This window comes from Daucus carota, chromosome 4 (genome assembly GCF_001625215.2).
Source record: "Daucus carota subsp. sativus chromosome 4, DH1 v3.0, whole genome shotgun sequence".
In the NCBI taxonomy this organism is placed as follows: domain Eukaryota; kingdom Viridiplantae; phylum Streptophyta; class Magnoliopsida; order Apiales; family Apiaceae; genus Daucus; species Daucus carota.
The window spans coordinates 49852936-49880897 of NC_030384.2; the positions used below are offsets into that span (position 1 = coordinate 49852936).

General features: G+C 36.6%; 3 protein-coding genes across 5 annotated transcripts; 1 reads left to right on the plus strand and 2 right to left on the minus strand.

The window, feature by feature from the left end:
- Positions 1–1210: 1210 nt before the first annotated feature.
- On the minus strand, positions 1211–3248 carry LOC108216470 (serine/threonine-protein kinase-like protein At3g51990). The gene has a single exon (XM_017389235.2). It carries the CDS (start codon positions 2744–2746, stop codon positions 1280–1282), a length of 1467 nt encoding a protein of 488 aa, XP_017244724.1. The 5' UTR covers positions 2747–3248; the 3' UTR covers positions 1211–1279.
- Positions 3249–4198: 950 nt separating this feature from the next.
- Positions 4199–27762, minus strand: LOC108219258 (protein ALTERED SEED GERMINATION 2). 3 transcript variants are annotated; one of them, XM_017392608.2, is made up of 20 exons: positions 27439–27756; positions 25283–25351; positions 24095–24172; positions 23667–23801; positions 23462–23569; positions 23042–23170; positions 21745–21860; positions 21542–21659; positions 20607–20712; positions 20175–20320; positions 19876–20046; positions 19656–19766; positions 19356–19467; positions 18183–18535; positions 17445–17535; positions 15871–15966; positions 15718–15788; positions 15525–15652; positions 14879–14981; positions 4199–4737 (listed from the first exon to the last, which is right to left on the minus strand). In XM_017392608.2, exons 1-19 carry the CDS (start codon positions 27508–27510, stop codon positions 14900–14902), a joined length of 2292 nt encoding a protein of 763 aa, XP_017248097.1. In that variant the 5' UTR covers positions 27511–27756; the 3' UTR covers positions 4199–4737; positions 14879–14899. The 3 variants fall into 3 exon arrangements, with proteins under 3 accessions (XP_017248097.1, XP_017248095.1, XP_017248096.1); XM_017392606.2 differs by lacking the exon at positions 4199–4737 and adding an exon at positions 4906–5260 and having other exon boundaries at positions 27439–27762; XM_017392607.2 differs by lacking the exon at positions 4199–4737 and adding an exon at positions 4906–5265.
- LOC135152326 (mating-type protein A-alpha Z3-like) lies at positions 10949–14194 on the plus strand. Its single transcript, XM_064092233.1, has 4 exons — positions 10949–11014; positions 11264–11519; positions 11737–12062; positions 14129–14194. The coding sequence occupies exons 1-4, from the start codon at positions 10949–10951 to the stop codon at positions 14192–14194; spliced, it is 714 nt and encodes a 237-aa protein (XP_063948303.1).
- Positions 27763–27962: the final 200 nt, after the last annotated feature.

A 27962-nucleotide genomic window follows, 5' to 3' on the forward strand; every position in this document is an offset into this window, starting at 1 on the left:
TCATTGAAAGCAGGCGTGACTAAAATTTATTGCGCATCATGATCATATAATATACTTGGAACCTGTAAGATGATGAAACATTACACACCTTTTGGTGCAACAGTTAGCATGCGACTAAGAAATATCTGAATTTGACAGATGACCACAATCTAGGCTCAGTGTTGTTCTGTTCGGGGTCACTTCTGACCAAATTGGAGTTGCAATTGTATACTACTTTGTTTTTTAAGCTAAAAATTATAACGGAATTATAGTTGTTTAAGGTAAAAATTGTAATGGTATTATAGTTGTTTAAAAACCTATCAATTAGGCTGAATATAGTTCGGCTTTGGTTAGAAAATCGGTTAGGAAAGAGTAACTTCCACTCAGGGACGGAGTTATAACGGGAAAGTGAGGTCACTTGCACCCATCAAATTTTATAGAATGTTTATGTTCATTTTATAGAATGTTTATGTTTAGTTTGTTGAAATTTATAGAACTGCAACTTTACCTCACGAGGCGGTGTTCTTTATAGAGAAGGTAGGGATTGGACCCTAGTAACTTTAGTTTGTTTTTTTAAACACAAAAGAACTCCCTGCAAAGCACATAAACTCCCTCTTGCATCGATCTATTTTGGACAACAAAGCCGGTGTAACTATTATTCGTAAACATCGATACCTTAATTATGCTTCAATTTTCTTTTCTCACCCTACCACAAATCATTTAGAATTAGAAATGATACTTTAACAATGACATAGTGGATTGTTTGTAAACAAGAGTGCTGGCTTGATACATTTTTGTACATGTAATGGCGAGATTTGCAGTCTGATGCTGTTTTTTTTTTTTTTTTTTTTTTTTTTTTTTTTTTTTTTTCGGACAGTCTGATGCTGTTTAGTTCTTTTCAAAAGTACTACTCCGTCCCAATGAATTGTATACAGTTTCCTTTTTAGGACGTCCCACCAATTGTATACATTCCAAAAATAGTAAACTTTTATAATATAAAACATCATTACACCAACTACTTTTTTCCAATATCTCCATTTTATAATAATATAACCACTATTACACCCACTACTTTCCTCCACTATCTCAAATCTATTATTAAATATAAATGGGTCCCACCACTATACCTACTTTTCATCTAACTTTACTCATTTCTTACACAATTTCAAATGGCTGGGACGGAGGGAGTACAATCTGTTGACTGCTGAGTGATCAAAAGAAGAGTACAATCTGATGAAGAAATAATAAATACACCATGTTCTTTCCTTAAGTACAAAATTTCAAACACAATGCTGTAAAATCAATAATCAAGTTTCTTGAGTTGTTTTCCTAGATTATCAATCAACAATTTAGACACTACCAATTCACTACTGTTTGCTATTTTCACATTCTCCTCTACTCCCTCTTCTTTATTATTCTCAACCAACTCTCTCCCCTGCAAAACACTCGTTGACCTTGACTTTCTCAATCCCCTCACACTACTCCCCTTCACTCCCAATCCCAACTTCTTCCTGACCACATTCTCATCCAACAGCCCAATTTCGATCTCATTTATCGAACCAATCGATTTCGATTTTAACCGAATTCGACCCGAACCTAAATTCGAAACTAAAATTGAATCCGAACCGAACTTTAGACTTTCCAACTCAGCACTCACAACACTAGACACTTTCCTGTTCCTTCTATTCCCGCTTCTGGATGCTTTGACCACATCACTACTACTGCATTTATATTCCTCCAACGCGTCGTACATCACGCGCTGAGTAGAACATCCCACGCGCCGCCCAAAACTACTCCAAATGGTCGTGGATGACGAAAACACTCCTTTTCTCGCCTCTTTTAGCCACTGCACCACCTCCGACATCTCCGGCCGCTTCTCCGCCTTCGATCTCACACATCTCGCCGCCACAATCACGATCTCTCTCACCACCGCCTCATTCTCCGGCCGTTTAATTCTCCGATCACATATCCCTAGATGATCGCCGGACTTGATGATCGGCACCGCCCAATCCACCACCGACGGCGGACTAAACTTCATATCAATTGCTTTTCTACCGCTAATCATCTCTAATAATAGAATTCCAAAACTGAACACATCACTTTTTGTACTGAGATCACACGGCGCAAGATAGCAAGGATCTAAATAACCGAACGTGCCGGCCGGCGGCGTGCATTTCACGCGCGCATCATCCCCGTGTCCTCTCAACGCCAATCCGAAATCACTTAGCCGCGCGCTCCGACTGAAATCAATCAACACATTCGACGACTTAATATCGCGGTGAATCACCGGCGGACTGAGCGAATGCAAATGCGAGACGCCTTTCGCGATTTGAATCGCGAGTCGTAACCGCCGATTCCAACTCGGCACCGAACCGCTGACGTGGAGCAGATCATGTAAAGTTCCGTTCGGCATGAATTCAACCACGATAAGCCGGCGATTATTAGAATCAATTGAAAATCCGAGTAAATTGACGATGCGCGGACTCCGAATGCGCGAGAGAATCTCGATTTCGTTGTCAGCGGCGGAGAGAGATGTTAATTTCACCGCGGCGGTGACCTTGCCGTCGTAAAGCGAGGCTTTGTACACGGAGCTCTGACTGCCTTTACCGAGAAAATTAGATGAAGAGAACGCATTTGTCGAAGAATGTAGAAGAGAGTAAGAAAATTGTTTGACACGAAAATTATCAGGTATCGTTTGGTTAGGCGATGAAATGCATGTTGAGATTGAGATGGATGACTCTGCATTGCAAGAGGAAAGATATCCCATAGTGACCGGCCGTACCGCTGGTCACGTTAAACCGATTAGTTCCGATTTCCGATTATCGAGTATTACGGCATTTTATGGTATAGCAGTAGATTGGTAGGGAAGCAAGTGTAGATTGGGAAAGAATGAGAAGGAATAAAGGAAGAGTTAAAAAAGAGTGAGATTTGTGATAAAGAACCGACAGGCCGTTGTATGTTTACAGGCCTTTATATTTCTTTCTGTTCCTACTTATTACTCCCATGCTCTCAGGGAAACATGGCACTGTGCATTTCCCTCTAATTTATTTTCAAAGTGTTTAGATTAAAAAGTCTATTGTGCATTCTGTTAAGTCTTCTGTGGATCAAGGGTTGTTGTACAAAGTCAAGACTTGAGAAGTGAGATAAGCTACTAAATGTATTTCCGTGTATCAAGGTCTTGTTTATTTAAATATCGGTTTTCATGGCGAGTTTTTTAGTGATTGTTGTGTATGCTACTGCTTTCGACGTGCAAAGAAAGGCGTGCGAGGCTTAATGAAAGAAAGAAAGAAAAAGAGAAGGGACTGAGAATGTAAAGGCAAGCTGTTAGTACTACCTTACTGGGTAGTGCATGAAACTACCGCACCAAAATTAAATTAGATGTACAAAAAATTTTAATTTAAATTAATTCATTTGATTTGGGAATCAAATGGCGAGTTTAACACAAACATGAAAGCTGGTTCCTATGTTAACCCGCATTTTTTTAGTTATTATATACATTCCATTCCTATTTGACTAAAAATTCCTGATGTATCAAAAAAAATTCCGTTATCCTGAATCGAATAAATTAATTGATTAATTCAGATATCAATTCCGATATCTGATTTTTATAAATATATACAATGAGTAATTATAATGTAGTAGATAGAGTGGCAAAACTCTGTCATGATAATGGTGGGTGGAACTTGGAAGGGAGGGGGGAGGATTTTAAATGGAGGGGAGGCGGTGGTGGGTGGTTCTTTAAGGAAATGACCCCTATGCTCCGCATCTCAACATTATATGCTGCTCCCTATGTTTTCACATCTCCACATCCACTCTACAGCTGGGTGGTACTATTACTATTATTAAATACTCGATTCATTTTTACCGCGTTACGACAGTCAAAAACCATGTTTCACACAAATAACTCAGCCAAGTTTCCAGTTCTTTTATGGAAATATCAAATCTCGTGTGCTGTTTTTTAGGGTAATACAGAGTCTATATCATACTGTACTGAATTTCAGCATTTGCATGCTTAAATTGAGCCAACACCCAATTTTAAACTCTGATTAGACAGAAATTACAAATTCAGGATACCTTTAACGATAAATTAGTTTTTAAATTACCGTTTTAGTGATCAGGTTACGCCGTAAATTTCAAAGCAATTGAAAAACTGTTCCTGCTATGTTCATAAATTTGCACTATTTTCAAATAATCTTTTGATGTATTGTTCTGCACGTTTTAAATACTAACAGTGCGCACAACGCATTAAGAACTCGAAATCAACAAGGAAAGAAAAGCGACTAGGTCCACCATTATTAGTACGTCTGGACCATATCTCATTCAAAGTGTTCTCCTGTAACCGGAAATCTGATCTAGCCACCCAAGCAGTTTCCGCCTCCTGGGTAGCTCATCCACCCAAGAGTCTGAAGGCCAACAGTTGTTTAAACACGGTCGGGGTACAAGTATTAAAAGTTCATTCTTGGGCTACGAGAATCATAGGCCAAAGCTTAAAAGGCAAACTTGTATAACCACAACCACTTGAGTTATCAACTCTATATATCTATACTGAAAGACAAGGAACAGAGGCCTAAACACAAACTGTCTGCCCACATTAAGAACTTCAAGATCGAGGAAAAAAAAAAAAACTAGTCCCCCATTATCAGTAGGCCTGGAACATATCTCATTTCAGGTCTCAACTGTTCTCCTGTAACAAGAGAATCTCCTGTATAAGTTTAACCCAAGCAGCAGTAGCTTCCGGTTAGCCATCCACCCAGAAGTCTGCGAAGCCACCACTTGTATTGTTAAACAAACTTGAGGGTAAAAGTATCGAGTTCATTGTGGATTAACAGTACTGTAGGATAAAACTGAAATGGGACACTTAACAAGTTAATAACTCTGTAAGCTATAGACCAAAAGAGACTGCATAAACTAATAAAAATAAAAAGATAAAAACAAGCTATACCATCTTAATTTGCTCTACTTCTAAATGTACAATAGGGCATCAACAGTTTTCATGTTGAATCCGCAACACCTTTTAACATCTAGTTCATTGGGTTAAAAGTATTGTAGGATAAAACTGAAATGTAACACTTTGAGTAAAGTTACTAACTCTATAAGCTATATACGGGAAGAGACTACATAAACTATTTGATGAAAAAAAGATAAAAACCAAACTATACAATCCTAATTTGCTTCACATTCAAATATACAAAAGGGCATCAACAGTTTCATGTTGAATCTGCAACAGCTTTTAACATCAATCAAGTAAACTTCCCCAGCAACATTGAATCCACGTCATTCTCTGCGCTAACAACAATAATTTCAAACAAGGACAAATGCTGAGGAAAGGAAGGTCAATAATTTATACTATCTGCACAAAAATGAATATCAAACATGGCACGGAAAAAATACAGGACATAAAAATTTAATAAATGTCACACAGAATTATACTCTGATTTTGACAAAGAGTATGACTGGCTCAACTTATACAAGAACTCTGGAGACCAGCTTTTATCTTTACATGACAGAAGCCAGGCACAGTTATGCAATATATTTCTAGGGAGTCAACATGAGAAAAATATAAACTCGTGTAAGTACACTAAATTATAGGAACCCTGACGCCCCACTTCCGTCAGATGTGTCTTTTCGGTGTAGTTGCCGCCCCAATCGTCGAAGCTTTGTTTCCGTCCTTCAGCTTCTCCGATTAATTCACAACTGCCACCTTGTTTCTGATAAATCAGGCCCCATATCCTTGCTGCTTGTTTGATTTGGATTGATATATCTCTGTTCTGATTATGTAAATCAGTCTACGTGAATTACTTGCTCTTTAACGCATACTTGTATATATACGTATATCACTGGCTGTTATGTTAGATATAATTGATGATTACTAATGTTCTTAAAGTTTGTTTAGAACAGGAATCATCAGAGTTTAATCTGGAAGCTGATCAGAGTTTAGTAAAGTCTGACAGAGTTTGATAAAGTCTGATCAGAGTTTACATAGTCAAGACTCGTCAGAGTTTACACGTGGAAAGAGCTCAGAAGCGGATATACTTCAAGGAAGGATAGAAGCGGAGGAGTGATTTACTGGCTATGGAAACTAAACAGAAAACTGGAGCAATCTTTGATTGATAGAATTCATAGCTGATTTATAGGATATCAAATCAGAGATTGATTTTGTAACTGTGTCTATATAAACACAGATTAGGGTTACTCTATATGAGTTGAGTTATCGAGTACATTGTTAAGAACCCTAGCAGCTCTTAGTGATACAATATAAATCACTGAGAGAGTTTTTGTAACCATTCAAGCTTTGTGAATAAGAGTTTATTGTTTTCAATCTCTTATATTGTCATTCTGTTTTACTGATTGTGTTCACTATATCATCTCATATAGTGAGTTTATAGGACCTAACAAGTGGTATCAGAGCCAGCTCTGTTAAGATTACTACAGTGAGATCTTAATCACAATCATGTCTGAAAAATCACAAGCTTCATCCTTTAGAGTTCCAATCCTTAAGGCATCTGAATATCCAGTCTGGAAAGAGAGAATGATAATATTCTTAGACTCTGTTGATCCAGAATACCTTGACAGGATCTTTGATTGACCACATATGCCCACCAAGCTCTCTGTTGGGCTTGCTGATGAACCTCAGAAGATGGTTCCAAAAGAAAAGAAAGATTATACCCCTGAGGACATCCTGTCAATTCGTAAAGACTCCAAGGTGAAACACCTTCTGCACAGTGCCCTTGATAATGCAATGTCTAATAGGGTGATTGGGTGCAAAACTGCTAAACAAATCTGGGATGCTCTGGAAACCAGATGTCAGGGAACTCAGGCCATAAAGAAAAATAGAAAAACAATCCTTACACAGGAGTATGAGCACTTTGACTCAAAGTCTGGTGAGTCCTTGACAGATCTGTATGACAGATTTTTCAAACTGCTGAATGACTTATCTCTGGTGAACAAGGAATATGATCTTGAAGACTCAAACCTCAAATTCCTTCTGGCTCTTCCTGAAAAGTGGGATTTGAAAGTCACCACAATAAGAGACAATCTTGATCTTGGAGAAATGTCTCTTGATGATGTTTTTGGAAGACTGAAGACCCATGAACTTGAGATGGAGCAAAGAAGCAAACGTCATGGAGGCAAATCAAAGTCTGTTGCTCTGAAAGTTCAAGAGGAAGCTGCTAAGAGCAAAGGAAAAGCTCATGTCACAAAGTCTGACACTGAGTCATCAAACTCTGATGACTCAAACTCTGATGTCTCAGACTCTGATGACAGTGATGGTGAAATGATGCAGTTAGCAGCATTGATGGTGAAAAGCTTCAAGAAATTGGCCTACAAAAAGTTCAACAAAGGCAAAAGTTTTTCAAGGAAAGACAGAAACTCTGACAGAGTTTATGATAAGAAGAACTTCAAGAAGAATGAGGGCAAGGAAGGGAAAGCTGGAAAAGCTGACAAGTATACCTGTTTCAACTGTGGTGAAAAGGGTCACTTTGCATCTGAATGCAAGAAAGCCAAGAAGGAAAAAGAAAAAGCCTTTATCACCAAGAAAGGAAACTGGACAGATACATCTGATTCAGAAGAAGAAGTCAATTATGCTCTGATGGCAAACACTGACAACAACTTTGAATCTACTGCAAAGGTACCTCATTCTACTCTTGCCTTTGATACTGAAGATATAACTGAGTTAAGATTGTTTCTTAAAACTTTGCATATCAGCTTTAGAGATCAGACTTTAGAAAATGAAAGATTAAAATCTGAAACTCTAAGTGTAAAGAAAAGGAATGATTATCTAGAAAAAGAATTAGTTCAGATGTTGGAAGTTCAGAAAGAAAGAGATGATGCTGTCATTATCAAAGATGAATTATTAAAAAGGTATGCATCTCTTCAATCAGAACTTGCTAAGGAAAGGGAGATCATTAAGACATGGACTAATTCAGGCAAAACTACTCAGGATATCTTAGGCAGTGGAAACTGGAAGAAGGGACTAGGTTACACTGATAACTCAGAAGCTGAGTCATCAAAAGCAAAGGTTGTTAAAACTCAAAAACCTAAGGTTAAGCCTGTTAAATTTGTTGCTGAATCCTCTAAGTCTAAACAGATTAGACCAGAATCAGAGATTAACAACAATTTAAAATCTGATAAGCCCAAACAGGTTAACATAGGACTGATGACTCAGAAACAGCTTAAGCATAAGCTTAAAGAAGTAAAGTCTGATAGCAAAGACAAGGAGCCTAGGAAAAATAGAAATGGCAAGGTTGGAATAGACAAGAGTAATAACTACATGCCTGTTCCAAATGCACCTAGGAAGACATGCCATAACTGTGGAAATACTAATCATCTTGCTAATTTTTGCAGGAAGAACAAAGACATTAACTCCTTACCTACAAAGTCTGGAGTTAGAAAAAGTAGTATTAGATATAAACCACAGGATCCATGTTTTCATTGTGGTAGTTTATGGCATTCTATTTATACTTGCAAAGAATATCATAGTTTGTATTATGATTATTATCAATTGAAACCTTCTTTAAAGAAGTTTAATAAAAGCTCTGCAAGTACAAAATCTGTTTCAAGTACAAACTCTGATCCAAAGTCTGTTAGCTCAAACTCTGATAAAAATAATTCCGCTGCAAAAGCTAACAAACTTAATAAGGCCAAAGGATTCAAGCAAGTCTGGGTCCTTAAAACTAACAATTAGTGGTCTTTGTGATTGCAGGGCAACAGGAAGAATATTCTAGTCTTGGACAGTGGATGTTCAGGACACATGACTGGAAATAAGGCCCTGCTGTCAGAGTTTGTGGAGAAAGCTGGCCTAAGTGTTTCTTATGGAGATGGCAACATAGGAATATGGCAACATCAATCTTGGAAATGTCATCATATCAAATGTAGCTCTTGTTCAAGGGCTAAAACACAATTTACTCTCTGTCAGTCAGATCTGTGACAGAGGATATCATGTTGATTTCTATGAAGAACACAGTGAGATAGTAAGCAAGTCAACAGGCAAAGTGGCAGTGATTGCTCACAGACATGGAAATATTTATGAAATCCACTTACCTACAAACTCTGAAGGAAAAGCAATTTGCTTGTCTACAAGGATCTCTGCAGAAGAAAGTTGGAAGTGGCACAAGAAGCTCTCACACCTGAATTTCAACTCCATAAATGAGCTTATAAAGAAAAAGCTTGTGAGAGGACTCCCTGAATCACTACTCACATCTGATGGATTATGTGATTCATGTCAAAAGGCCAAGCAGAGAAAGACATCCTTCAAGAGTAAGACTGAATTCTTAATAAAGAAACCATATCATCTTCTACATGTTGATCTATTTGGACCAGTTAATGTACCATCCATTGCAAGGAAGAAATATGCTCTTGTCATTGTTGATAAGTATACCAGATACACTTGGGTATATTTTCTTCACTCTAAAGATGAAACAGCCTTGCATCTGATGGATCATGTGAAACAACTGGATCATGGATCTGAAGACAAAGTGAAGATCATTAGAAGTGATAATGGAACTGAGTTCAGAAATTCAACAATGGAAGAGTTCTGCAAAGAAAGAGGTGTAGTGCAACAATTTTCTGCACCTGGTACACCACAGCAAAATGGTGTAGTTGAGAGGAAAAACAGGACTCTTATAGAAGCTGCCAGAACTATGCTTGATGAGGCTAAACTACCTACTTATTTCTGGGCAGAAGCTGTTCAAACAGCTTGTTTCACTCAAAATGCAACACTGATTAATAAGCATGGCAAGACCCCATATGAGATGGTGAGGAAAAAGAAGCCAAATCTGAAGTACTTTCATATATTTGGGTGCAAATGCTTTGTATTGAAGACTCATCCAGAACAGCTTACCAAGTTTGATTTAAAAGCTGATGAAGGCATTTTTGTAGGTTATCCTCTGATAACAAAGGCCTTCAGAGTCTACAATCTAAGAACCAAGGTGATCATGGAATCCATACATGTGTCATTTGATGACAAGAAAATTATGGGCTTAACAGATATGGATGATCATGAAAAACTGCATTTTGAAAATGAAGAAATATTCTCTGATTCGACAAACTCTGATGAACAGTCAAACTCTGACTGTGAACAAAATACAGCAAACTCTGATGAAAATTTACAAGTTCATGATGATGAAGCACTTGCTGAGGGGGAGCATCAGAATGTTTCAGACTCTACCCAAGACTCATCAGAGAATGCTAACTCAAACTCATCAGAGAATACTGATTCAAACTCTGATAGCACAAATGCAGGGGGAGCTACAGAGAATAATCAACAGAATCAGGAGAGCATGGATCAAGGGGGAGGATCCAATGATGAAAATAGTCAACTTCCACATGCTAGGAAGTGGACAAAATCTCATACACCTGATTTAATAATTGGAGATCCAGAAGCAGGTGTGCAAACAAGGACAGCTACAACAAATGAGTGTTTACATCATTGCTTTCTGTCACAAACAGAACCTAAAAAGGTGGAGGAAGCTCTTCAAGATGCTGACTGGATTCAAGCAATGCAAGAGGAGCTAAATGAGTTTGAGAGAAACAAAGTGTGGACCCTAGTACCAAGACCTAAAGATAGATCCATAGTTGGTACAAAATGGAATTTCAGAAACAAAACTGACAGTGAGGGTGTCATAACAAGGAATAAAGCAAGGCTTGTGGCAAAAGGGTATTCACAACAGGAAGGTATTGATTATGATGAGACATTTGCTCCAGTTGCAAGATTGGAGGCAATTAGAATCTTTCTGGCCTATGCTGCTCACAAGAAATTCAAGGTATTTCAGATGGATGTCAAAAGTGCTTTTCTAAATGGGAAACTGGATGAGGAGGTATATGTTGAACAACCTCCAGGATTTGTGGATTCAAAGCATCCAGACTATGTCTACAGATTGGACAAAGCACTTTATGGACTAAAGCAGGCTCCAAGGGCATGGTATGTCAAAGATTTGCCAAGCTCATGCAGTCTAGGTACCAAATGAGCATAATGGGAGAACTCATCTCCAAGGATGAGAAGTATCCAATTCAGAGACCTCTTCTGATTCCAGCTCAAGTTAGAGCTAGGATGGACATGCCCCCAGTACAACAACCACAACAACCTCAACCTCCAGTCTCTCCTACAATCCCCAAACAACCCAGAACTTCTGCATCCAAGTCCAAGAGGGCTGCAAAGTCTGATGCAGCCCCCTCCACTGCCAAAAGAACAAGAACCTCTGTTGCTACACATGTTCTGAAAGCAAACTCTGAAGTGCCGACAAACACTGATGAGCCAGTAAACTCTGAGGCTCATTTAAACTCCGAGGCTCCAAACTCTGAGATTCCAGTACACACTGTAGCTGCTTCTCCTCAAAAGCAGAAAAGAAGAAGACTGGTTGCAGCCTATGACTATGATGATCTTGAACCTGCACATGCCGTAAACTCTGAACCTATTCCTACAACAGACTCTGAACCTGTTCAAGCCAGTACTCAAAAGCCAGCTAGATTTAAAAGAAGGGCTCACAAGCCTGCAAGGGCAAGCACCATCTACCACACTACCAGAACCTTCTCAAGCTCTGATGGTACTTCCTCTTCAGGCTGTTCCAATCTCTGATGGTGCTACAGCATCTACTACATCCTCTGAAGTAGATGAAGAAATAAAGTGTGATGAGCCAGTTACAACTGAAGCTGGAGCAAAAATGTCTGATCCTCAAACTCCATTATCTGATCATGGCCCCTCCACTCCAATTCCTCATTCTCCAATGAAAATTCCTGAGGATGCCATTGTTCATGATACAGCTCCAGAAAACTACAAGTCTGATGTAGTTGATGAATCTGACAAAGTAGCTTTGGAAGCTCTGCAGTCTCTTGCTAAGGCTGGTGAAGAGCCTAGCAAATCACAGTCTCAAACTCAAGAACAATCTGCTCAAGATACTGTTGAGAAAGTTGCTGATCCTCCATCTGATAATGATGAGGATGATGAAAGTTCAGATGATGACAATGATGACAATGATAATGAAGTTCCTCAGTCACATCTACAACAGAAGTGGGAGTCTACCAGCCAATATCATGACAGGCTGCAAACTCTGAATACAAACTCTGAGCCACTTCCCAGGGATCTTCAGGTTGATCCACCAAATGAAGTCTGGGATAAACTCTGGCTGAGCCACCAACATTCTCTGGAGCCAGCAAAAGCTGAAGATTTTCTATCTATGGCAGAGAATAAAATTTCAAACTCTGATGTTATGTCAAGCCTCAAAGGCACAATTCTCTATCTGAAGACATTTCATCCTGCTCATGCCCAGACATCTAAATCAATAGATGGTCTAAGAACAGAGGTGGCTAATATCAAGGAGACAAATGACATGGAGAAGAAAAGGACTTTGCTACCTCTGAAAGAAAATGTACAGAAGCTGGTGACTGCCAATGAATCTCTGGACAAGAGGATGACCATGATTGAATCAACTCAAGAAAGGATGTCCAAGCAGCTTGAAGCCATCCAATCTTCACTTTCTCTGATCACATCAATTCTGATTCCTAATGAGGATGATGTCAAAAAGGGGGAGAGAGTAGCTAAAGTCAAATGCAAGTCTACTACTCAAACTCTGAAGAGGAAGAAGAAGGATGATGATGATGATGTGGATGACTTCACAAAGCACAAGAGATTTCAAGCAGGAACTGGTGGAAGAGTTTCAAACTCTGACAATTCAAAATCTAAGCAAATGTCTGTTCCAGTGCCAACACATAATGTTACATCTGGGTCAAAGCAAAGACCAGTGGCTGGATCAGATAGAATATTAACTGATGAAGAACTTGCTAGATTGGTCTTTGAACAAGAAAATCCAGAAGCCAAATTGGATTTGGAGTTGATTGCTGCAGATATAATTGATGATTACTAATGTTCTTAAAGTTTGTTTAGAACAGGAATCATCAGAGTTTAATCTGGAAGCTGATCAGAGTTTAGTAAAGTCTGACAGAGTTTGATAAAGTCTGATCAGAGTTTACATAGTCAAGACTCGTCAGAGTTTACACGTGGAAAGAGCTCAGAAGCGGATATACTTCAAGGAAGGATAGAAGCGGAGGAGTGATTTACTGGCTATGGAAACTAAACAGAAAACTGGAGCAATCTTTGATTGATAGAATTCATAGCTGATTTATAGGATATCAAATCAGAGATTGATTTTGTAACTGTGTCTATATAAACACAGATTAGGGTTACTCTATATGAGTTGAGTTATCGAGTACATTGTTAAGAACCCTAGCAGCTCTTAGTGATACAATATAAATCACTGAGAGAGTTTTTGTAACCATTCAAGCTTTGTGAATAAGAGTTTATTGTTTTCAATCTCTTATATTGTCATTCTGTTTTACTGATTGTGTTCACTATATCATCTCATATAGTGAGTTTATAGGACCTAACATGTTAATCGAAGGATGAATAAAGCCAGTTATATTTAGTCTCAGTGGATAATCGTGCGTGTGGGACTGATTTGTGATTAAGTATATATCCAAGATAAACTAATTGCAGCAATATATGTTATGTGTATGATTAAAATGATTCGGATTAAGATTAGTATTTAAAATTAAAATTTCTTAATAAATACCTCTACAATTGTATGGGTATATAGAGTATATAGCCCATTTAAACTGTTTTAGTAGACAAGCTGGTCCCTTTGTGCAATTTTGAAATATATAGTGATTTAAAATCTAAAATATTTGAAGATTAGTTTATGGATAGCTAAGTACTTTGAAAAGGATTATGATATAAAATTATTCTGATTTTGTGCAATAAAATTATAATCATAATCCTTTTCAAAGTACTTAACTATCCATAATCTAATCTTCAAATATTTTAGATTTTTAAATTACATATTTCAAAATTACACAAAGGGACCAGCTTGTCTACTAAACCCATACAATTGTAGAGGTATTTATTGAGGAAATTTAATTTTAAAAACTAATCTAAATCCGAATCATTTTAATCATACACATAACACATATATATGCTGCAATTAGTTTATCATGGATATATACTTAATCACAAATCAGTCCCACACGCACGATTATCCACTAGACTAACTATAACTGGCTTTATTCATCCTTCAATTAATAGCCCATGATATACGTATATATACAAGTATGCGTTAAAGAGCAAGTAATTCACGTGAACTGATTTACATTATCATAACAGATATATATCAATCCAAATCAAACAAGAAGCAAGGATATGGGGCCTGCTTTATCGGAAACAAGGTGACAGTGGTGAATTAATCGGAGAAGCTGAAGGATGGAAACAAAGCTTCTAAGATTGGGGCGGCAACTAGACCGAAAAGACACACTTGACGGAAGTGGGGCGTCGGGAGAGAAGATCGAAGAGGGACATCAACAGGGTGGAGCTTGGCGGCGGCAGATGACCTCAGCGGAGCACGTCAGCAGCAAAACTGAACGATAGGGAAGAATACAAGGGTGAGATATTGAGGCAGGGAAAGATTTGGAGAGATGGTGGCGAGGAATTGAAGGGATGACGATGTATTGGGAGAGATTGAAAAAAATGACGAGAGAGAGTGTGATGGGTGAGAGTTTTAGGTTACTGAAGATAAAGAAGAAGGAGATACACGTAGCTGAAGGTTGGAAAAGATGCAAGGCCACGCGGCTTAATTCTAAGCTGCCATCTGTTTTATACGCTGATTAATTAACTATCATATACCCGCTTGTAACCTATTTACGGAGATAACTTATAGTAAGTAAAACTTCAACCGATAATTACCGAAATATTTTTATAATTACCGAAATATTATAAAACTAATTAACACCACCAACAAGTTATTTGGAAAAAAGTACTAGGCCAGAAGTGATTTACGAGATTTGAGACATACATTAGATGCAAGATACGTACTACGTTATTACAGAGATCATCTACTCAGAAGAACATGTTAGGTACCTTTCAATTTAGTTTTCAAGCTTAGCTCTGTGTACACTCAAACGGGTGGAGGGTCCCTTCTGTAAACTCGTGCATTCGAAACCTCTCCAAAAGCTCAATGGGTCTGGTAAATGAACATTAAGCATGATACTGTTAGTCAAAGGCCAAAACATGAATAAAATGCTACAAGGATATGTAAATAACTCTACTGTTGGACTTCACAGTTCTTAGAAATGTAAACAGGGATCATATGTTAATAATATTCTGCACGGCGAATTTGTCAGACATGCGTTCATAAGAAGTTTGATTGGTGCTTCAAGTTGTTTTTGGGCTATGTTGAGCCCACTAAAGTATATTGGAATTTCTTAGAAAACTTGAGATAAGGTACATATAAACCACCAGCACAACCCAATTCATGCGACATGCTATCCTGGGAAACAGTGATCTGAATCAGAACCGTGAAATTTGGCAGCGGAGTTCTGTATAAAATCTAGATCCAGATCTCAGTTCTAAACATCATTTTATATAGCTCCATTAAAACATATTTTGCCTCACTAGGGCATTACACAATCCTATCAGCTCAACCCCATGATATCTGTGAGATCTTAGTAAGCATAAAAAACAATAAAACACCAAGATAGTGTGTGGGTGGGAGTACAGTCCTTACAGCATGGCTTCACGGTTACGAGACAGCCTCCGCTGATTGCTTTCCATGATATCCAAGACATCTGCAGTCTCTGGTCCAGCTGCTCCACCAGTCACAATGGATGGGACTGAAGCACTAGGTGTCCAAATCTATAATAATCCCTGGTTAAATCATTCACCAGTAAAAATGTTGAACGGGTTTAAAACTGTTTTACCTTGATAGTATTATCAATCCCACTAGTAGCAATGGTGCAATCAAATGGATGGCACTGCACACAGTTCACGACTGGGAGAAAAAGGTTAATATGTAGGCCTGACATAGTTAGAAGTATATTTTGGAATCACAGAAAAAGTTTGCAAAGACTTACCAGCTTCATCACCAAGCAGCACTTTCATTAGTCTGCCAGTTCCTTTTTCCCAGATGAACCATCTACCATCATCACTTCCACTAGCAACATAATCGCCTGCACTTTCATCAAATTTCTTACATTTTTCTTACAGATAGTAATATAGATAACTATCTAATTACACACACACACACACACACTATCTAATCGTACATTTATAAGATATACCATTATATTATAATAGTATCAGTCTTTAAAATTCTGGTTGTTCATCAACATACATATAGTAATATCGTTTTCAATCATGTAATAATTCTTTAGGTGATTTACTAATATACGGTAATTCATTTTTTTAGGTATGTGTCAAAAATTTCAAAATTGTAACACAAGTACATAACATATCAGTATAAATAAGAGTTAATTACACTTTGTAACCCCTAGGTTCGCTCCAAACGCAGTTTAGTACCTGAACTTTAAAACGTGGCAATATGCACTCTACACTTAATATTCCCGTGCAAGTTGTAACCCCTAGTCACTATTCCGTCCAAATCTGCCGTTAACTACTTAAGAGATAACAATGTGTATATTAGTTTCTAACAGTTATTTTACCTCCTGTGACCCCTCAAAAATTATGTATTATATTTTAAAATTATTTCTGAATACACACAACATTGTAAGAGAATTTAAAATAATTTTTAAATATGTATCTAGATTTAGAATCTATTTTTTTTTACATAAACGATGTAACTTGTTTTAAAATTTTAAAATAAATACATATTTTAAAATTTAATTTTTTTTACATCGTTGTGTGTGTTCAGAAATAATTTTAAAATATAATACATAAACTTTGAGGGGTCACAGGGGGTAAAATCGTTGTTGGAAACTAATATACACACTATTACCTCTCAAACAGTTAAACGGCAGATTTGGACGGAATAGTGACTACGGGTTACAACTTGCACGGGAGTGTTAAGTGTAGGGTGCATATTGCCATGTTTTAAAGTTCAGGTACTAAATTGCGTTTGGAGCAAACCTAAGGGTTACAAAGTGTAATTAACTCTATAAATAATTAAGTTCATTCAGACTTCTGTAGAATATTTCTTTGTAAACGAAAGTATAAGCAAAAAAATTGATCCAAATGACTTCCACTAATATATATTGCAACATAGGTTTTACATGGTTAAAGAGTTTCTAGAATTCACTTAAGAGAGCTTCTCTACTTGTTCACCAAAATATATAAAATTTATTTAATCATTTTTTTAATACTCCAACCGTAAAGATGCCAATATCTTGGCAATATGATATTGTATACAAAAGACTATTTCGTCTAAAAGTAATAAAGTATCCCATGATAATATTAGCTTCTCTATATTTTCAACGATATAGATTTGTTGCTGTTGAATGTATATTACAAATTCATTGCTGCAAGCCACTATATCGGATGGAAATTTGAACATCTACCTAATTTTGTGTACTTTTTGCATTCATACAGTTAGATTGTTAAACAAATAACGAATTTATGAACTTGCAACCCACACCTTCATTACATTGAACTCATAAGTATACATAAATATATAGTTATAATTGCACAATACCTCGTTGGCCAAGAAAACTGGCTTGTTTTATGTCGGTCCCCACATTACAGTGGCCACAGTATCTCTGCTTCATATCTATGACAGCCTCGGGCTGCAACAGCACATGGAAGCAAAAAACAGATGAGCATGAAAAATGAGAAAAAATATATTTATCATATGCAAGGTGGTGGGAAAAAAAAATGCATGGTTTGCATAGTGTGCTTGACAATAAATTTCCTTAATATCCCCACACTTTCTAAAGTAATAATAAAACAACCATGAAACATCTCAATACACATCATGATATTTGGACCAAAAAGATCATCCCTTCAAAGATAATTGCATAGTTATCTAGTGCCAAACTTTGCTTCACAATAGTTAGTACATAGAAGGAATTATATAGCAAATTCATCTATAACATCCTCAATCAGAATAGCTTGTATTATTCAATATCCTGCCACCAAGTCGGCAGAGACAGGACATCCAACATTCTAATAAGAAATCACTATTTAATTAGTTCCACGTCCTGAAGCTTGACAACCCCAAAATATAGGTATTAGAATTCCCTTTGGCAGATGCAAAAGACTCTGCTGGTAAGATAATAGAAAGAGTGGAAAAGACTTGAGAAAATACATGTATGTACAGAAGAATACACACATCATATAAAGAAAATGAGGACCTGGCGGAATAACTTCAAAAGCATAGTCTTAAAGCCTAATCCTTACAGTGCATCCATGTCTATGAATTATCAGGCCAAACCTGGTATGTTTTTTCATCACTTTGAGATTTAGGGGATCCAAAAGAAACATTTGCGTGATCCGCACCACCTACTGCTGATTCATCTTTGCCATGAAATCTTAGATTTATACTTCGATGGACCACGTCTGCTTCAGTATCATGTCCTTCATCACCTGATATTGATGTTTCAATATCCAAATCCAATTCTTCGTCATAATCAGAATCTTCCCTCTCCGACCTCGGATCATCTGATGACGAATCAATATGCGCTTCAGAACGATAAAGGATATCACTCAAAGATAGTGTTCCTTGAGCTCTAGATTCATTTGTGGGAGCTATGTTGCTCGACTTGTTTTTCTCAGATTCAGCTGACACTGCAAAAGTTTATGAGAATATTACTACGATCCCAAATGACAACACATGCTGAGACCTAAATAATGTAGCCCTTCGATAAAGAGCTGAATGTCGGAATCAAGAACGCAACCTTCCCATAAAGACGGGAAATGCTGAAATTTGTACATTAAAAGCAGTTTAGTTTCAGTAAAGGTTGGATGGGATAGGATATATTGGAATGGGATATCAAAATTTACTAAAGAAAGAGAGAAAAACAACTTAGCAAAAAAAAAAGCGAGAGAAGAAGAAGAAGTCACTGTGATTCATTTACTCCTTATATTAAGCACCGGCTCATGATGCCTTCACAAAAAAAAATAAAAAAATCATACAATGAGGATGAACAGGCAGCACTATAAAGATTATGTCTATGTCAATATATAAGTTGCTTCATTTAGCTGAAGTCCTTCCTCAATCAAACTTCAACTTGCTATTTACTAGTTATGAATCTAATGCCTCAGCACCCAAAAACCCTCTCATATACACTGTTTTAGTAGAAAAATAAAAAAACAACATAGGTGGATTCCGACAATTACCAAAGTCCTCACGAACAAAATTACTACTAACTATACTTTTATAAGCAAGCATTGCATGTGCACATTCGAGCATCCTGGTTCAATAATGAGAAAGACAAGGTACTTGCTCGCATTTTAACTATATCCAGCATATAAAATATAGCGCCAACTAAAATTTGCATGTTTAAGTACTCGTACCGAGCGTCCTTGCAATTGATGAAGTTTGCACCACGTAAATAAAAAAAAAAAAAAATTTGTGACATGAATAACACGATAAATTGCCACCAACCTGCAGCGAGCTCCTCTCGTATAGACTCCATTGTTCTTCCGATTTCTGAATTTGATGGAGCCAGTGTTTCAGCTGCAATGGCAAAGTCTAGAGCTTCCTTGTGCTTTCTTAACTGCCCAACAGTAACAACAGAAAATAAATAATCCATGATATAGCTTTAAAAATTCAGAAAGTTGCATAAGTAAATAATTTGTGATGGGGTAGATCTACCAAGATCTCATATAGTCTTACCAAGATGACTGCATGGAACAGCTAAAGAGAATATATAATATATTTTTAGATAAAAGTTATTACACATACCAGGGACAAAGCTTTAGAAATACAATGGAGTGCCCTAAACGAAGAAGAATCGATCTTTCTAGCCCTCTGACAATCTCTTATCGCCATATAGGCATCATTTTTCCAGTTGCGCTATAATGAAAGATAGGATATGATCAATCAGAGACATTCATGCAAAGGAATATCACTATAGAAGAATAAAGGATGTTACAATCTTAAAGACAACCCATTACAAATGAACCTTCAGAAGTAAAGATGCCCGTATACATAGACATTCATGCATCAACACAGACCCAATCTCGTGCCCATGCCCATCCAAGACTTCATTACAAACTTCAATAGCATAATAACAGTTTGTCCCCTCTTTTAAAGATTTTTCAGCTATCTGGACTAATTTTCGGCACTTGTCGAGCTGCATCAATGGCAGTAAACTTTGAGTGAAATAGGAGAAACATTGACTAAGACATTCTTCAGTGTGCCTAGATAAGAACTATTGACAAGATACAAAAAACATGATTGAGGGGGACAAAGATCACAGACCCTAGAAACAATGTTTCTCTTTCTAGGGAAACCATTTGGGAAGACCCTAGACACTGAAGACTTCAAGTCCACTCCATTAAGAATGGGATTTAAACTCATAAGCGTCATGGCATCTCCAGACGTATATCGCATAGCACTCCCACTGGCTGCAAAAACATACAATGCCAAAAATGAACATGATGCCTTCATATTGCTAAGTATAACCTGTTCGGATAAAAACAAATATGTTATATATCTTTTATCTATATTCATTTTCACTTATTTCGCTCTCTTATTCATGTGTCCATTTCACCCCATTTTTCCCACAATCCATCAAAGAAATTCCAAAACATCAAAAAAATGCATATTAATCAGTCGTATACTACATATATAACAAGTAAAACAACCTAACTATACAAAGAATACATGGAAGCTTCGAAAAGAAAAGCATACAAGGATTTATATCCATCAAATAAACATGCTCTCCACTATAGTTAAGAAGCACTTCGTCTCCATCTGGACTAAATGCAACATGGGTTAGGTGCAAGCTAGAAATTGCCTGAAAGATGATGAGCAGAATTAGAACTTTTACAACTTCTGAAAGTAAAAGGCTATTTAGAGATTAAGGATATTCAGTACACACACACAGGCACGCTTATTATCAAGGCATCAATGAAGATCTTTCAATCCTGTTTACAACATGGCATTTAAGCAATTTCAATGCTTTAAACTCTATTTTCAAATTTTAAATAGACGTCGCCAAATTTTTGTGGTTGATAATGGAATCTTATTATGAATGTCATTTACTGCACTACATAGGGCTAAATGATTTGTTCTAACTTCTAAGGCCTTTCATACCATCATTACGTGTCGCTTGTGTTAAAAGTATATTACTCCCTCTGTCCCGTTTTTCTTTTCCCCCTATCAAGACCCACCTTTATTCAATCATAATAACTAAGCTATATGTTACCAAAAATATGTATTGTTTTTTAGAAAAATTAGCAAATTTAACCTACAATTTACCATATTAATTTAATGTGGACAACCTTTGTTGGACAAAAAAACAAGGAAATGGGGACTAGAAAACTGGGACGGGGGGATACCATTATATTTGCCCCGAAGTTGTGTTTGGCATTTTGGTGGCCCTCTTCCATTTCCACCAATCCATACTAGACTATTTCAATCCTTTAAGAAAGAACCTACTTCAACGTTTATTGGGCATTTGGTTTGTTTAAGTTTCTAAATACTATACCATCTTCTACGTCTGAATCAAGTTATATATGTCACCTACTTTTTAATAGTTCACTTTTTATTGCTAAATAAAAATTACTACAGAAGTTGTATATAAAAGAGCCAACAGATAGATAGATTAAGGAAGTGTTACTGACACGATCTGAAAGATGCATGGGGCAGAAGTAGTTGACACATGGAGGTGGTGACAACTTTTTCATAGAAGAAGATAGGGGCGGCAGCATCCGTCTATCATATAAACGAGCAAAGGCATCACTGTATTCATAATAATAGATAGGATGTAACACGAGATTGATAAGAATGAAGTTATTAAACACTTAACATAACAATAATAATGTACCTCCCACCAACGACAAGCAAGTGAGGCCTCGATGAACTTATCTCAAATGATTTCAGTGCGAGATTTTGCTTAGGAGTGTCAGATAAAGACTTTTTAGCCCCACATCGCAAATCAAGCTTGGATCAAGCAAAATAAATATATCACAACCACATAAAATATATAAATTCAGTAAAATGTGAAGATTGAAAGAGGAAAATAAAATTCATTTAGACTAGAAATATATGCTAAAATTTAGCATGTTCAACCCTGCAGTCTGTGTTTGTGTGTGCGTTTGTGTTTCTGTGTGTGAAAGTGTTTAGATAAAACAATCAAATTCAACTCATCAGAGAAACTAAAGTAAATTCCTGGAAAATAAAATAGATCGGCTTTATGGTTTGAGTTTGGATTTTGAGACTGATGTTGGGTTCATTAGTGCTTTAATACAACGATGATTTACACATCAAATAAGATTCGCTAGTTATCAATTTAATCAACTTTCTCTCCTGACATGTAATACAATATTACAATGTATTCACATGATTATTTCATGTCTTCTCCTCTAGATTGCCGTACTAAACTCTTCGTTTCCCATTATTTATCCACACAGCTTGCTGTAGTTGTTACAATATTCTTTAATATCATACTTTCTACGAACTTGTTTGGTTCGTGGGGTGGTATTGGGTTGGAATCTGGAATCAGGTTAAGGTGGTATTGGGTCGTGGGGTATCATTTCTGATATCACGGGTTTGGTTGATTGGTAGAATGATATGTTTTCAAATATATCTGAGTCATTAATTCATAACATTAAGTAAATTAACATTTTATATATTATTGACTCACTGATTTAATTTTGTATTTAGATACTTGCGTGTAATTGTATATATAGAGCTGAAAATAATTAAAAACAAATTTAATTTCCCATACCCAAGCTTCTTTATACCACCTCCCCTCTTGGGTATCAAAAGCCCATACCTTGTGGGTTCGAGATATGGGTTTCAAAAATTTCATTTTTCCCAACCAGACAAGTATGGGGAATCCTTACCTGATACCTAAACGCCACGAACCAAATGACCTACATCACCCATGGGATGATAGATAAAACAACTTCAAAGGCTATGCCTGCTATTATATGCGGACACTTGCAAGCCAATCATTCTTTTAGAGTTTTAGTTCAAAACTATTGTAAAAACCCCAGCTCTTAAGCTTGATGCCAACCAATCATACCCAGCAACTTCACTCAGTGACATTTGTTTTTGAGTTCAGGCAAGAACACTTGGTCATCAAGCCTGAGAAACAAGAAACTGATGCTGATACTTACTAGAATGTTGCGACATTCTTGATGAGCAGAGCTGGCAGGAGGACAGGATGCACCTTCCCGAAGATCATGCTGCCGCAAAGTGCCATCTTCACTGGCACTCCAGACCACATTGGGATTTCCAGCTTCCACCTAAATTAAGAACATCATTTAAGATGCAAATGTCTTAGTTTCCATAGAGTGGGCAAACCTCAAGTAAACCTCTTCCTTCTGTGTGTACCTGAAGAAAATTTCTACCACAACATATTCACTAAAAACTCTCCTGTAAAGTATGCTTACGATAATAGTTTGTATTGATAAAATGGACTTGCAATGTGACAAAAAACCATTATTTGACATCCTATTAAACCTCATTATTTTACTTCCACTTGCTTCTCACATTTTCATTACAGTGCTCTAAACACAAGAGAATAGACATCTTACTGCAAGTTTTTTTACTCTTCTGGTGTGACATTGAAAGACTGCTGATGGATTTATAGTATTCTCTTCGTGTCCTCCGCCATCCAAACGAGACAAATGAAAAACGCGTACCTGTCAATTACCCAAAACTTTCAGTCAACATAAATAGTAATCCATTAGTACAAAGAGAACGTCATGGAAAATAAAGGTGAACCCGTTAAGACATTACTTCAGCATCTCCTGCACCAGAAACTACTATGTCATCTGAAGTTTCAGGGACAAATTTTGTGCAAAATATATTGGCACTATGACCAGTTTCCACAGATTGTAAAAGCTTATGGTCTGAATAACTCCAAATGTTAATCTGCAAAACCACAAACATCTATGAATCATAGATCTTATAATAGAGTGAAAAAGATTATTAAAAAAAAACATATCAAGTTTGGCATAAAAGTTTTTATTCAAAAACTCTTTTTTACAAATTTCCATGGTTTTAAATTTTAAGCATTTTCCAGAACTTCCTATGAATTGATTTTTACACCTTGGGTCTTCAAGATAACAGTCTCAAGTGGAACATCAAGTTTGTTTGGTTCAGTTTGGACCATATCTCTACCTGTAATCCAATTCAAATCAACAAACAATAGTGCTAAGGTATACCCGTGTATCATCAGATCCGGATATCAAAAGAGAGCCACTTGAGTTCCAAGAAACAGCATTCACACAACCTTGGTGCCCCTGCGTATTTATAAAAACAAATTATTGGAAGAAGTGGCTTTGAAGTATATAAATATGAAATATAACACAGATGATGTCATCCTTATTTCAAGAATTAATGATCTGATAAGAATTCAAAACATGATTAGGTCATTCAACTGAAAGTCGTGATCTCTAACAAATGCTCATAGGAAAAATGCGAATCACATGGGCATAAAATTATCACATGAACTCCCCTCTTCCCAGGTATAATCCTCAGTTCGGCCCAAAAATTAAAAGTATAACTACCAAGATTTGGCACCACATACAACAAAGGAAAAATGTTCGTGTTCAGATCATTTTGGACTCAATTTGCAATACTGCTATGATAATTAGGGGAAAAAAACTCAGACAGATATATGAAATAGTCTTTCCCATGGAATATACTCCAAAACAGTTGGGATGCCCTGAAATTTTAAATTACATTAACAGATAAGTATATCGCAAATTCAAATTACTGGACCATACAAGTATATAGCTCTATAATTGAAGTTGTTCGGCAAGCTCAAATCCAGCTCTAGTAACTCTGAACATATTCGGCTAAAGGTTGACTCATTCATGTCTGAACTTAGGCCCGGCAATATTGAGCAGCTCTGACTTTTTAGGAGATGCGAGGTTCTACTATATTTACTATTATTTCTGAAAAAATTCAGCCCAAGGTTGACTCGTTAATGTCAGGACTAGGCCTGCCAAGCTCAAGCAGCCGACTCGTTAGAAAGTGTAAGGGTCCCTACCGGACAAGTGGAATATTTTATAACAACTCTTTTTAGTCACGTTTTCCATCTTCTGCTAAAACTTCTAATTGTATATGTGAATAAAGCAGTACAAGGGAACTACAAAATGACAAGCAGTCCATATTTTCCGCGAATAGAAACGATAAAAAAAACTTAACACTTAAAAAGTTAAGTCACATTAACATAAAAATATTAAATTGGTTGAAAAATAGTACTGATACATAGAAGAACAGAAGCGATGAACTAAACAAGATGGAACTATAAAAACTAAGTAAAAATTACTTAATTTCCCTTTACTCGTGGTTTTGGAGGCGCTGACACACAACTGATATTAAATTAGGGTTAGCATTGCACAAACCTCTAATTCTTTTTCCTGGGAGAGCCTGCGTACCAGCGATGAATGCATTTGCAATCCATGATTAATGTCCTGCAAGAATTATGTGGAAAACGATAACAATACTTCAGCCAATGGTGGTGGTAATTAATAGCAGTTATTAGAAGAGTTTATATCCAAATTATCACTTGAAGAGTAAACGCTAAACAAAAGAAAAATCCTCGTAGATAAACTGTACTTCAACTGTACTAGAATATTTTCTACTTCCACTATATAACAATAAGCAAACTTTTCTTATATCTTAAAAATAATTGACGCAGAACTATGCCATGAAAACTGTTGAAATTAATGAAACAAATTGTTTTATTATTGAAGTATATAATCTAAATTATTTCTAATACTCTACTTATCTAATACGAGTTTAATTATATATATACATATATCATCGAAATTTACAATTTATTGACAGGAAGATGTAATTATCAATTATTCTTTTAATTCCTTACTCTACCTTCTTCTCTTAGAAGAACTCGAAAAAGTTTTATAACAAGGAAGCATCCATAATCATCATATGAGAAATGAAAAAATTGATAGTTTCATGAAAACCATTCTGATCTTTAATTCTTCCATAAGATCAACTCTGATTTGAGTATAATACTTGGTTGTTACAATAGCATATTCAATGTACTTGTTTGCTTGCAAATTACCAAGTGTGCCTTGGAAAAAGTCCTGTGCCAAATTAAATAATTACAGTCACAAACTTAATCTATGTCATGTCCGATATTATGCACGCAAGGATTATCATTTGAAAGTATGGTCAACGCATGTCACTTAAAAGTCAACTACACGGATGGTTAACGCATCTCAAAAAATTAAAAGGCACAGGAGTGAAACCGGGCACGCAAAATACGTGAGAGAAAAAACCTCTTGGTGGAGTCCAGTCCCTGAATGGCTCTCGATTATTGAACATGGTCGGGAGATTAGGCGGTAAAGAGCTTCAGTTTAGGGTTTTTCCCTTAGTAGTCAAGTGGTAAGGTAGGGCGCTATTTGATGGAAAGAAACAGACTTTAATCAAGTAACATTCCCTAAAGATTTTGTTTGGAAGTTCCAGAAATTTGAGAAAGGTTATACACATCCCATACTTAAGCAAACTTGGACATACAAGCTCTAAGAAAACCCAAAAGCCAGGTATTTCTGCATTTGCATCTTTTCACTGAGCTAGGCACTTTCCAATCAACAATTAATACGAAATGTGTTCTCACCTTGCTACAAAATTGGTGCTTGGCATACTCTACATGTCATTCTAACCTAAAAGATAGAACGCCTCCAAAAAACATTTGAATGTGGAACACTACGATATCTTAAAAATAACTCCATATTGAAACAAGTTAATTTTAAAGGGAGCTGGTGATTAACCTTACTCACCAAGTGTGATGAGCATGAAGAGGGGATAAATTGTCCCCTTCGGCAGATCAAGATGTTACATGTGATAAATTTAACGGTTGGGGGCTAAAAATTAAAATTATATGATTTTAAAAAGAAAATCCATATAAAATATAAAACGTATTGATATTATGGGAACCTCAGGGGTGGCAATGGTCCCCTTTGGCCCCTATTACGCTCTGTACATGAGTACAAGTCGAGTTCGAGTGGCACTCAGTCAAGTTCATGCTCCGTAAAATATACAAGTCTTTTTACTTCTTAAATTGTTTCAGATTTATTCGGACCAAATCAAAAGGTCCAAGAGTATGATATATCTTAAAATTAGAACACTTATATTTCATTTCTTTTTGTATGTGAATTCATATATATACAACGACTTACTGATTCAAGTTCAAGTTCGGCCTTAACGAGTCAAGCACGAGTCATGTCACGTCGAGTTGAGTGTGAACACTAATAAACCATGATCCTACGGAGTATGTGGTGAGCAAAATTATTTGCACTTGAGCCTTTATACTTCGGACTTTCATTGAATTTTAGTTTAAAATAGAATCAAATACTATCGCATAATATCAGCCTACAGCCCTACACAAATTATTCCTAACCAAAATCAAGCCTATTGATTCTACATTCTGTCATCTAAAACCAAATCGTAATATTTAACAGTCAATTAGTAATAATCATACACTCATATCATCTAAACGTCATGATCATTATAAAGCGCGAATAGAGAGACGTACAGAGCGAGTTTCGATAGAGCGATGTTGAATGAATTGAGAGATGTTGCCGTCGTGAAAAGGAAAGGAGTCCATTGATGATCACCGCAAAACCCTAGAATTGATGGGGGGAGAGAGGGAGGGGGAGAGGGGGGGAGAGAGAGTGAGAGAGAGAGAGAGAGAGAGAGAGAGAGAGAGAGAGAGAGACTTGTAATTTTTAGCGAGACAAGGAGAGAGGTGTGTAATTATCAGTGATATCTTAATCGCAGAAAGAAAGTAATAGCGAGAGAGAGGTATGGGGTGAATTGAGTCGGTTATCACCCACCGCCTTCAGCTAAAATCTGACGCGTAGGGCTGTAACGGTCAAATCTGAGAGAAATTGTTTTGCAGTTATCTGAGCTGGCTTAACTTTTTTCTGAGTAAATTTTCCATAAATTTTAATTGTTTAACTCGGGGTATTTATGAAATCTCATGCGGATCATTAAAACAGTTTTTTTATATTATCTAAGATATTAACATAAAATTAATTATATTTATTATAATATAAA

Bases quoted from the DNA above. Each gene is read 5' to 3' on its own strand.
- LOC108216470 (XM_017389235.2), bottom strand. From the start codon at position 2,746: ATGGGATATCTTTCCTCTTGCAATGCAGAGTCATCCATCTCAATCTCA.
- LOC135152326 (XM_064092233.1), top strand. From the start codon at position 10,949: ATGGGAGAACTCATCTCCAAGGATGAGAAGTATCCAATTCAGAGACCT. The intron at 11,015-11,263 runs GTTAGAGCTAGG...TTAAACTCCGAG, and splicing joins CTCTTCTGATTCCAGCTCAA to GCTCCAAACTCTGAGATTCC. The intron at 12,063-14,128 runs GTTGATCCACCA...TTATCATAACAG, and splicing joins CACTTCCCAGGGATCTTCAG to ATATATATCAATCCAAATCA.
- LOC108219258 (XM_017392608.2), bottom strand. From the start codon at position 27,510: ATGGACTCCTTTCCTTTTCACGACGGCAACATCTCTCAATTCATTCAA. The intron at 23,802-24,094 runs GTATACCTTAGC...GTGGTTTTGCAG, and splicing joins CCGGATCTGATGATACACGG to ATTAACATTTGGAGTTATTC. The intron at 20,047-20,174 runs GTCTGTGATCTT...CCATTGATGCAG, and splicing joins AGAGAAACATTGTTTCTAGG to CTCGACAAGTGCCGAAAATT.